This window comes from Sinocyclocheilus anshuiensis, unplaced genomic scaffold, assembly GCF_001515605.1.
Source record: "Sinocyclocheilus anshuiensis isolate Anshui unplaced genomic scaffold, SAMN03320099.WGS_v1.1 scaffold1170, whole genome shotgun sequence".
Lineage (NCBI taxonomy): Eukaryota > Metazoa > Chordata > Actinopteri > Cypriniformes > Cyprinidae > Sinocyclocheilus > Sinocyclocheilus anshuiensis.
Window position 1 is genome coordinate 3,266,462 of NW_015538055.1, and position 12,148 is coordinate 3,278,609.

General features: G+C 37.1%; 2 protein-coding genes across 7 annotated transcripts in view; both read right to left on the minus strand.

Moving 5' to 3' along the window:
- The window catches only part of LOC107683378 (arf-GAP domain and FG repeat-containing protein 1-like), a 25,095-nt gene extending 14,558 nt beyond the window's left edge, over nucleotides 1-10,537 (minus strand). For 2 of the 6 annotated variants that reach the window (XM_016479428.1, XM_016479427.1), the window contains exon 1: nucleotides 9,567-10,537. In XM_016479428.1, the coding sequence (XP_016334914.1) occupies nucleotides 9,567-9,733 (167 nt within the window). In that variant the 5' untranslated portion in view covers nucleotides 9,734-10,537. The remainder of the gene's footprint in view (nucleotides 1-9,566) is intronic. The other 4 variants (XM_016479430.1, XM_016479429.1, XM_016479432.1 and 1 more) reach the window with 3 other exon arrangements.
- Nucleotides 10,538-11,026: 489 nt separating this feature from the next.
- Nucleotides 11,027-12,148, minus strand: part of LOC107683383 (39S ribosomal protein L44, mitochondrial-like) — a 7,238-nt gene continuing 6,116 nt past the window's right edge. The window contains exon 6 of the mRNA XM_016479434.1: nucleotides 11,027-11,845. Coding sequence (XP_016334920.1) covers nucleotides 11,759-11,845 — 87 coding nt within the window. The 3' untranslated portion in view covers nucleotides 11,027-11,758. The remainder of the gene's footprint in view (nucleotides 11,846-12,148) is intronic.

The following is a 12,148-nucleotide window of genomic DNA, read 5'->3' on the forward strand; positions in this document are numbered from 1 at the left end:
GGAAGTTAATTTAGGTAGTTGAAGGAACAGTTTTCCCAGTACTAAAAATTCATACTCAACTTCACGATCTCCTGTCTTTCGTGGAACACAAAATTCATTTTTGGCTGAACTACTCCTTTAAGTCACACACACGCATGCACACACGCACACCTGTTTCTATGCCAGTGTGATAGGAGGGAGCATTTAGTACATGTGCAAGTATGGAAAAGACATTTTACACTACTCTGCTGTCTCTCCGTGCTGAAACGGGTGACCGTTCATCTGACACCTGAGCCGCAACAGATGTTCAAAACACCATTCACACAAACACACCCCCTCGAAACCCCCAAAGGGCACATATACACACACAAACTCACCACTTCTGCACTAACGATCGCTGCCTGTTTGCATGTGGTAATGCAAGTTCGCTGGTAAATTCCCCCAAAACAATTTTCCACCTCTAGGGACGTCATCTGTTACTTCCTCTACATTATATTATGAGTGTGTGTATGTCCCTATGGAGATGTGAAGCATTCAGTGATAAACTCTGAAGGGCATGAACAGCAAGGCCTTGGTAATATTAGACCAGGTGCTAAATTATTCACACAACCTGCTGCGGGCCATTGGCACGGGGTTGGGATTCTGTAACCGTTGCCCCCAAGAACCATTCGGCTAAACTTCTTCAAGCCGAATGTCTAACTAACTCAAGTCCCAAAAACTGCCTGAAACCAACAGCACCAGGAATAATTCAGCAGCCTCATAGTATAATGTGTGATGATTATGCAAATGTGCTATGAATATGTATTTACATTAATTAATTTGGCAGCTGCTTTAATTCAAGGTGACTTACAGAGCATCTTACGCAGAAGAAATCTCTTGAAGTAACATGAAGAGCCTTGCTCAAAACCACAATGGTAAAATCGTGCACATGTACATAAATAGTTAATCTAAAACTAAAAATAGTCATCATTTGCTTAGCCTCATGTGTCAAACCTGTATGACTTTCATCTGTGGAACATAAGAGGAGAAGTTTAGCAGAATGTCCCAGGTGCTCGTTTTCATACAACAGCAGTGAATGGGGACAGATGCTGTTGAGCTCTAAAAAGTACAACAGCTTCATAAAAGTGATCCATACAACTTTTGCACTTTTTTTCCAAGTCTTTTGATGTTATACACTAGCTTTGTAAGAGAAACAGACTGAAATTTTAAGTGTTTATTTATCTTGTACAGTGGTTCTCAACCTTTTTTGAGTCCAAGGCCCTCCATTGTCAAAGACAACATTTGAAGGCTTTTATTAATTTCCATGCCTTTTCCAGGTCTACAAATGACACTTTTAAAATTCCCATATATTATACAGTATATCCAGTGTGTCCAGGTTTATGGACAACAGAAACAGAAGAAACAGAAGTCATCTTACAGCCCACTCTGAAGTGTGCTAAGGTCCCCTAGTGGATCCCGGCCTCCTGGTTCAGAGACCAATCTTGTAGCCCTCAAAACAAGGGCAAAAAAGAAATAAAGTCATATGGTTTTAACCAAAGTATCTCTAAAGTTCATCAGATCTCTAGTGATTGTTGCTTTGCTGGTCACAAGCTAAAATTGGCCAGTACACACAGAATGCAAACAGAGAAATAAATGTATTCCTTAAATTTAACATATTAACATTTTATATTCATGCCAGTTTTGAAATCATCCCCTGAACTGGCTGTACTGAAATGGGATTGACCTCAAAGTGAGCAAACGGTCTCTTGTCGTCCGGCCTGCATTCTAAAAAAAGGAGGTCCTCACTTCATCAGGCGAAAGGACCACACTTCACTAATGAACATAGACAAGAAGCATCAGACACAGGACAACGGAGACCGGCTAAACACATGAGCATAATTATGATCTCATCTTAGGGGCGGGGCTTGTAGAGAAAGCATCCAATAACATTTATGAATCACAGCATAAGTCACTGAGAAATTACAAAAAAAAAAAAAAGAGAGAGATTTAATCCGAGTCACTAGGACAACTGAACATTATTTAGATCAGGATTCAGGACACAGCTAGATGGATTTACACCTATCTTGGGCAGCATTGCCAAATGAATGACCCTGACACACATACTACACAAACATGAAGAGAAACACAGGCCTGATCCCACGTGTACTGGGTTACTTGCATTTGTTCCGAGGGCTTTTATTTGACTAAAGTGCTGCCACTCAGTGCAGTGTTCAAAAGAGCGCTGATGTTTTGTTTTAATGTTTGAGATGGAAAGTTAGCTAACAGTGCCTAAGGCCAGTGCTTAACCTTTAAGAGTAGCGTGCGAGAAAGCCATTTTAGCTGGTGGTGAGAAGCTCTGGCATCGACTTCACACTCTGGGTGAGCCTGCAGATGCCACATCTGGTTTCATTAATGAGAAAAGCCACGAATGTGAGGTGTGCTTGTGAGATTGGTGGTTGTATTGGGGTTGTGTGTGTGTGATGATGCTCAGAGCAGGTGGATGATGGGCTCGGGGAAAACGGGTCAGAAACTGGGCAAGTGGTCAGTCTCCACACAGCAATAATGTATGAAAACAGAGAGAAAGAGGAATATGTAGGTTTGTGAGGTCTGTGAGCGTCTGGGTGTGTCAGAGTTTACTCAATACTCTAGTTCCTCTTAAGAAATCACTGCAAGCAAAAATCCTGAAACTTCCTCTAAACACATCAATGCAAGTCATCAACAAGCCCACAAAACACACACACACACACACACACACACACACACACACACAACAAAAAAACATCTGACATAGCACGTCTTGAGGAAGGTATTACGATAGACTACCATTCAAAAGTTTGGGGTCAGTAAGATTTTTTTAATTTATTTCTTGAAAGAAAGAAATGGTTTTATTTAACAAGAATGCATTAAATTGATCAAAATGACAGCAAATGCACTTATAATTTTACAAAAAGAGTTCCATTTCAAATAAATGCCTTTTCTACTAATCAAACCTGAAAAAGATGTATCACTATTTCCACAAACATATTTCTAAAGTATCATGTGACATTGAAGACTGGAGTAATAACTGCTGAAAATTCAGCTTTGCCAACACCGGAATAAATGACATTTTAAAATATATTCAAATTGAAAACAGATTTTTTTATAGTGTAATAATCTTATTTCGTAAGATAATTTCATAAGATTTCGTCAAAATAAATGCATGAGGGACTTAAAAAAACTAAGTTTTGAACGGTAGTGTACAAACTACTCACCAGACTGCAACGCTGCACAACTCACTACATATAAACCTTTTAGAATACCTTTTAAAATAATATTTACATGCGGCATACCAAATAATGCCCTTTAGACATGACATCACAATACAGCATGGCCATGAGTGCCTTATCACATTTATAAAATGATTACTGCTTAATATAAAAATTAGAACATTTTATGATGCAAAGATAAAAAGTTATCTAAATTACATTTAAAAGCATAAAGAGTAATTACTGTAAATGTTTTTTTTTAATTGATGATTTCTACATTGGCAAACCAGGCAACAGGAAATGTCACATGCCTACACAATAGTGTGTGGCACGAGATGATAATCAAAGTCAAGACAAGACCTGCGGTGAACAGAGGTGAACAAGATAAAGAGAACAGGAAAGAAAGAAAGAAAGAAAGAAAGAAAGAAAGAAAGAGCAAGAGTATGTGGGTAAGACAGAGAGAGAGGGAAGGGGGAGAGACAGAAAGAGAGATAAAGCAAGTCAGTGAAAGTGAGTGAGTTGAAGAATTAAGAGAGAGAGAGAGAGAGAGAGAGAGAGAGAGACAGAGAGACAGAGAGAAAGAGAGAAAGAGAGAGAGAGACAAATGGACCCACCCTGCACTGGAATGTGTTTGCCCAGTAACTGACCCTACCATAAAACTAACAGGGAAGTGTTTGTGGGCAGCTCGACTTCACCCAATCTCTACTCGGGTAACGCTTCTCTTTCTCAGGCCAAAGATCTGTGTTCCTGCTCAGAAGTTCATGGAAGGAAATCACGTTCAGATAGTGGTCAGCTGATATGGCTTTTCCCAATGATGCTTGTCGTGATATCCTATGAGCAGGTTGATCAATGGCCAATATTATACTGATGATATACAGTATAGGGTGAATCCAGGTAAATTAGGTCCATTTCGGCCACCGAAAAGAGTTATTTTTTCTTTCATTTACTGGAAGTTGCCCTACATAAAACAATGATAGCACTAATGTTGGAACAAATATTTCACAATAAAAAATTATAATTTGAATTCAATAATCATAGCATAAATTTCAGTCCTACTGTGATTTTAACCATCAAATGAAGTGAATATGTGAGAAGTGTGAGTGGAGCAATGGCCTTTCACAAATACACACAAGCACTGACACAGCTCTGAAGTGAGAGGACAATGTGTACTTCCTGTCCTACTGTTTCCACTTCCTGTGCACATGCAGACCACATGCTGCTGATGCAGCAAATACTTGACATGCACTTCCTTTTCAAGAAATATACATATTCACTGATATGGTCATATGTACAAGCCAGAGAATGATCAGAGTGATAATAAATGCACAGATGAGAGTGTGCGATTAGAGTTCAGATCAGGTGAAAGGAAATGCAGCAAAATCACTATAGGATATCAGTCACAAACACAGAGCTGAAGAAATCAAAGCTATTTGATAAAGTGTTGGGGATGACAGAGGACGTAGAATTTACAATGTAGGACGAATTACATGCTAAAGTGTAATTTTTTGGGTTAGGATATAGAACAAAATAATAACTAATGTCCAGAATTAAAATCAGCCGATAATTACAGCCCATGGCTGATAACAGATAAATGGCTAATATAAAAAAATATATATACTATTTTATCAAAATAAATAAAAATCAAAACATTAAAAACAATCATTTTAAATATAAAAGTATGAAAAACTAAATAAAATAAGATTTTCATTCATTTGAGATTTAATAAAGATTATATTTATCAGTTTATTAAATTATTAGTGTTTTAAAAGATGAGCTAAATTGAGCTTTAGATGATGGTTAATTACCTGCACAATCTAATGAATTGAAACCTAATTCAGCATATCACTGAAAAGCTTTGACAAACGCTGTGTAAAAGCAGCATGTCAAAATCTACATTCAGTTCTTCAGTATTAAAACTGGGAATCACTAGCACAGTAATCTGGCAAAGCCAGAGGATCATCTCCCCATGCAAATGCCCTAATTAAAATCCAACACGTAATAGCTCATACATTAATAGCTTAGCATGTTAATCATTCACTTTTCACATAACCCACACAAGAGAAAAGTGCATATATTATGCTTTTGACTAATATGTGCTTTTAGCTAAAAATAAGGTGTAATGAGGTTAAAACGGCTAAATGCACAAGTGCAAAGATTGTATTAAAAAGTTTTAAAAAAAGTCACATTTGCAGACTGGTTGTGAGGAGAATCACATGCTTTGGCTGACTGACATCTGGTGCATATGCTCCAGTGCAGCGAGAAAGACATCTCTCTGGTGATACTGAAGTCATTTTAGAAGCTGATGCTTAGAAAAGAACCCAATTATCTCCCCTGATGGAGTACTAGGACAGTCATTGTTCACAGACACCCTTAGCAATGGCGGGACATTTATAGACAGTTGGATACTTACAAAGACATATACATAGCAATAATAGAACGAAGAAACAAGCTAGCATTTTTGCACTTCCGGGTCCATCGTCCCGAGGTCAATGGGTCTGTGGTTAATACAAGCTCAACATATTTTAACATTTTCAGGTAATACCCCACCCATGGTTTTTAAAATGACTTGGAAAATGACTTTTAACATGACTTGGAAAAAGTGGCTTAATAAGTGGTTAAACGGGACTACAGAGGATGTCAGGGATATGAAACATCATAGCAGCAAGCAGGTAAACTCTACTAGATAACTCTAGGTAAAATCTACTCACTAGTCCACTTAAGAGTTTTCAAAAGCTTAATGGTGGTGGCACTGAAGTCATGTGACCATGGTGTAAGATTTTTATAGCCTCACTTTAGCTTTTTACTCCTAATGATTGTATTTAGGCTTCAAAATTAATTTGTGAAGATTATTTTGATGAACAAAATGTGTAAGAATCATAAACTTTGATTAGTCGCAGAGTTAATTTTCTGCAACAATCCAAAAACCAATGGAAAAATCTTCTTGGCTTTTCATCGATGGAACCAGCGTGTAGGGGTCGACAAATATGTGTTTTTCAGGGCTGATGCCGATACCAATTATTACAGATCAAGTAGACCAATAACCGATATTTTGAACCAATATATATGTCTATTGTAAAAATTAAAATTAATGTCAAAATTAAGAATAACAAGGGCTCTGACAGAAACTTTAAATGCTTTTAAATTATTTTAATCAGCAAATCGGTTTTAAAAATGACCGATACCGATAACCATAAAAATGCTTAATATCGTTGCCGATAATCAGTCGACCCCTACCAGCGTGATGCTAATTTCCAGGTAGGCCTACCAAAATCTGTCATCCATTGTTACTTTTTAGTTAGTTAAGTTTTATGGCTATCAGAGTGATCCACCTAGACAACTAACTATCAGCCCTCACAGCTGGGCTCAGGCTTGTTCAAATACACCTGACACCATTTCCAAATGAACTAACATGATCCTGAACCCCTCTCCTCACGCCAGGACTCCAGAAGTATTCAGCTAGAACAACACACTCATATTTCTTTTATTTGCTCAATCGATCGCACCAATCTCACTATCCCCTCTGCTCTGCTTTTTTGGAGAGTTATTGAACATTTCTTTGTAATTTTGTAGAGAGGTCACTCAGAATGACATTCCAGAGATCTCAGTATCTGGACAACAAGAGGACATCAAACCACACTGCACTAAAGCAAGACCATTTATCAATAGCTTTACTCAGAAACAGTGCCAATATATCAAACTGTTTGTTGCATTTCTCTCTGAAGTGCTAACAAAGAAGGCAGATGGTTCCTGTACTTTCGTGGGATACAGTGAGAGATCATTCTCAAACATCTCATTGACTTTTGAGGGAGTGGCTTAAATGTAACTGTTTGGACTCAAAACAATTGCAAGATTCTTCTAAAAACTCAAAGATGTAAAGATTCTAAAGTCTAACAGAACTGTCTTCTCATCCACTTGACTGCTGGGAAATCAAACCCTTTTTTTAAGCAACCCCTTATGTTTCAGACATGGCTAGTTCAGACAAGTTTAGACTCTATGAGACAACTCATCATCAGAAACACAGATTTAAAGAACTAACACAACCAATTCTGATTCTTCATGAAGACTTTGAGATTATGACTGAGTGCATATTAGGAGTATGAATGAAAAATGCTTTCAAATGGACTATTCTATTCCATTTTAAAACCATTTAAAATTCTGATATCAAGGCAAATGTGTGTAAAAATGGGAAAAAGTGGGTCAGTTTTCATCGTATTGCAAACCAAGCATAAAATTAGGATTGAATTACACTGCAGGAATGCACACATTTATTCAAATATGACATTTAGCCCAACGTCTGCATCAGCAATACTGTACCAGTGTGCTCTTCAAACATAAGCAATTTAATTAATTTTATAATAATACTACTAATTAATTCTGTAAACCAATGAAGAAGATATTTAAACAGTGTGAACTGTCTTGATGTAAAATTCAATAAATATACATGAAATAAGTTTATAAAACAAAAAAAATATGTGGGCCATTCCATCTCAAGTGGTCCAAAAATTTAAAAAAACCTTGTGGTTTTGCAATACCAATAAATAGTGTTAATCACTCCCCAAAAAAAACATTTCCAATTAAATTTAAATTAGTCAAGTAACCTCCATTGGACCACTTAAGACAGACTGACCCATGTGCAAAAAAAGGTGATTCCTATTAATTCAGAGAACCATGGCTGTCAGCTTCATAGATGCAATGAAGGAATGTGGTTTACTTATTTTTAACATTTACTTAAATTCAAGAAACTCTGCATCACATACTTGCAGGATGACTCTTGCGATCTGAATTAAAAGGCATTATTTTAGGAGCATTTCCAACTCTTAATCCAAAATCCCCTGAACTAGATGCCTGTTACACTACAGGGCTGAAATGCTGATACATGACACACAACTGTTCACCATAACAGGTAAATTCATAAATGATCTATCGAAGATACAACGGCACTTTAAATGCATCATTCAATGAAGATTCTGCCAATTTAATGGCATGTTTCAGCATTCATTGAATTTTATGTTTATCAACTAACAAGGGAGAGTAAACTACATGGAAAAGGACTTCCATGTAAAAATCTAAACTACACAAGGACTCAACATCCGATATCAAAAAGCATGCTGAAGACTGAACAATGCCAACAATAGATCAGGATGACCATATGTACCCATGTTATCCACACTAGACGTTTTAAATCTTTCAAATGCCACAGACCCCAAATATGATCATGAAGGCCCTCTATTCTAAAATTTAGAAGTAGCTTTTTATTTTAATTGATAAAGACCAAATTTATACTATGTAAAATTAATATTATAAATATGCATTTTTTTGGGGGGGATTACATTTCTATTTTTTCTACTATTACTATACTTATAATTAAATATTTTTTCAATTCATTTTAATAAATTCTTTATTTTGAAGTATTTAGTTAGATGTAAAAATAAACAAATAATAAAAAATAACTAAGTAAATAATATGAATAAAGTAAATTATCAAAAGAAATATTTTAAAATATTTAAATACATCAGTACAGTACTATATTGTGTATAGCAAGATCAATATCTAAAAAATAAATTAATTAATAAAAAAAACTATCTAACAGAATGTCTACCCAACTATTCAGTATAGTACTGTACTTTTAGATGTGTTATTTAAATATTTTTTAAAATATATTTATTTTGATACTTTTTTATTTATTAAATTTTTTTTTATAATGATTTTCTCTAAACTTTTTCACAGATCACCTAGCACTCCTCTGATCTACACCATACAAGCAACATAAAGCTGAATATAAATTCAGCTTCGTTTAGGGATTGTCAAGCCCTCCGCTATCAGGACAATACTGCAGGGGTGAACACACCCTTTGCCACATGTCAGCATGTGTCTCTGACTATCCAGCTCTTCCACATGCTGTATAGAGGTTTATCTGATCCACAAGGGCCAGTCCTTACTGCTAGATACGACGATGCAGGACACGAGTACGAAAAGACCAGTGATATGCCCACAGGTAGCTGCTCAAGTTTGCTGAAATGGATTGAGAGCAAGACACACATGATGTTACTGCATTAGCCCAACCACCCACCCATCACGCCTGGTTAACTGACAGATTACCAACCCCCAATAAGACAACAACCCATTTACATGTTAAACACCCTAACAATAACATTTATGTAAATGGATCAACAGCTGGGTTAAAACAATCGGTTTCAAAACCTATAGAGCTGCCTAACTAGACATGTTATGGCGTCACGGGTGTTAAATAATGCGGTTATGATGTCTAGACAGGCAGCCCACTAGGGTTTGAGACACAGCCGGCGTGTGAAAATAAAGAGGCTCAGACAGAGATAGACAGAGATAGACAGGAGGGTGGCTCACAGGATGCCTGAGCAGGACGTGCAGACGAACGAGCCCACGGTCATGTTGGCGTAGGTCGGGCCGCGCTGATCGCAATCGAAGCACTTTCGGTTGGGCGCCAAACTCGTCATTTCCCGCAGCATCTTCAGGTGTTTTTCCTCCTGCTTTCGCTTCGCGCTGGCTGCCATGGCCGGAGCCGTTAATATAGCGTCGGTCAATTAAAAAAAGAATAGTATAATACTAATCCGATATGTGTTTGATATTAGACAGGGTCTTCCTTTAAATCGTATCACCGGGAAAGGGAAGGTAAGACGGACCGGAGTTCTTCCAAAGGGCCTCACGTTTCGCGAAAAGCGCCGTAGCTAAGAGGAGGGTCCTGAGGCGCAAGGCACGTTCTTTAACAGCCAGCCTGCCCACCCTACTTTCACTGCCACAGTGAGCGACTCAACGGCCAGCCCTCCCACTCTGTATTCAGTTCTATTGCGTGCAGTTTAACATAACGACCAACAGGGGGCGAGGAGAAGTACTCACCGGAAGCGCCACCAAAGGACTCAATGCTAAAACTGTCCATAAGACTTGTTGTGCGGTGTAAATCTATATGGACATATAATAAATATACACTCATAAAAGCTTCGCTCAATATTCGTACTTATAAGTGAGAAAAAAACATGATGTTTTTGTGTAACAAACCTACTAGAACCAGTGCGAGAACTCTAGTTACTAATCACAGGCGCCAACTAGGATCACGTGACCACAATCGAGCCCCGCCCACAAGACTTCGTGAGTGCACGCTCTCGCCCTCATTTAAATGTTCTTGACCCGCAGCGCCCTCTAGAGGAACACAATGGACGTATCGCAATAACACAGCAGCCTATACCCCGGCTCCAATTCTCTGCGAGAGTGACCTAATTCAGAGGATTTGGCTTCGCCGAGGACATAAATCGACTTTATTAAAAGATGGCCATGGGTATGTATAATGAAGTGGTAAATGAAGCCGCGTAAATTAAATAAAGCAGTGTTGCATTGGCCTAATGCTGTATATTTCTCACATTTCTGTAATCACATACCTTTAGCGTCTTGACCTTAAACTGTTTCAAATGAATTCCTACACTGGAAAAATGGTGTAGGAGCAATTTTCACATACTGAATTAAATGGGAAATTTAGAAAGACTGAAATAGTTTTCTTGTAAATCATACTGTAATTGTTTTATATGCAACTTCAAAAAAACTTTTTTACAGTGTACACCATTTTTTTCAGTATAATTTAGACATAATTACATATAATTTAAATGATTATGAAACACAAAATATCCCCAAGAATTCCTCTCTGTATACAATGCATGTAAATACAATATTTTAATGCGTTAAAGAAATCAATGATGGAAAGAAAGACGAGGCACCTAAAGGAAAACCTACCAAAACTTTCTATGAAAGATTTTTAAGTTAAATTCTAAGTTACAGATTGGTCTACTTTATATTACAAGTTTATTTTAAGTTTGGCTGGCTTTTAAAACATGATCATGATGGTTTTGCTCATCAGGGTTCATCAAGATTAGAGATGTAGCAAGATGGATAAAATGGTAGGAGGAAAACATTTAACACATGGAATCTTCAAACATAATTTTGATGATAATTTAGATTAACAGAAATATCTAGCAATTATTTGCATTTTTAATTATCACTATGACTGTATGACTGCTGGCCAAGTAGAATCTGGCTGATTAGATGAGTCAAATATCTTTATGGTGACAAACTCAGACCCACCGTGCAAAACCAGTATCCATGACAACACTAAAAGTCCTGCCTAAAAATTATTTTTGCATTCCATCCAGACTGAACACTTCAAGTGGAACATTTTGTTCAGAAATTTTTATTAGCAACCAAAGCTTAACATTTATATACATCAATTTATATGTAGCAACACATCTAAAGAACGTGCACCTGCAGAGCAGAAGAATGCCCTTAAGGTAGATTTATATGAAGTTTTTAATTGCCATAGTCTGTGGTACATCAAGAGTTTCAGTCTTTTCTGGCATATTAAATTGGACTCCAGTAACTCCACAGCCACATTTCAGCAAAAGAAATCGAGTTTCACTCTACATATAGTTGTGATAAAGCAGATGATGATGAATGTCGGTTCTTCAAAAAGTGTCCCACTGGAATCTGCTCTTTAAGCTACAGTGCAAAACATTGACTCTTGTAGTCAGTGTCATTTATCCGCTGGTGAGAGCCTGTGTGCCGGGCTTCTGAAGCTGCTCATGGGGGGCAGTGTAGTCCCACGGTCTGCGGTTCTCGGTAAATTATATATAATTTTATATTCTAAAATTAAACAATTAAGTATAAAATTAAACACATATGTTATATTAAATTATAATGATATTTCACAATGTTACTGTTTTTCTGTATTTCTGGCCAAATAAATGCTGTCTTGGTAAAAATCGTAATTATTATTATTCAAAACTTTGGATCAGTAGTGCACTATATATTATATATACATAATTTCATATAAAAACAAAACAAAACATGAAAAGTTAACTTTAAGGGGACTCTTGTCTTACCCTAATGAAAAGCCCGGCTCGCACAGGCCCGGTGCTCTGCTCCAG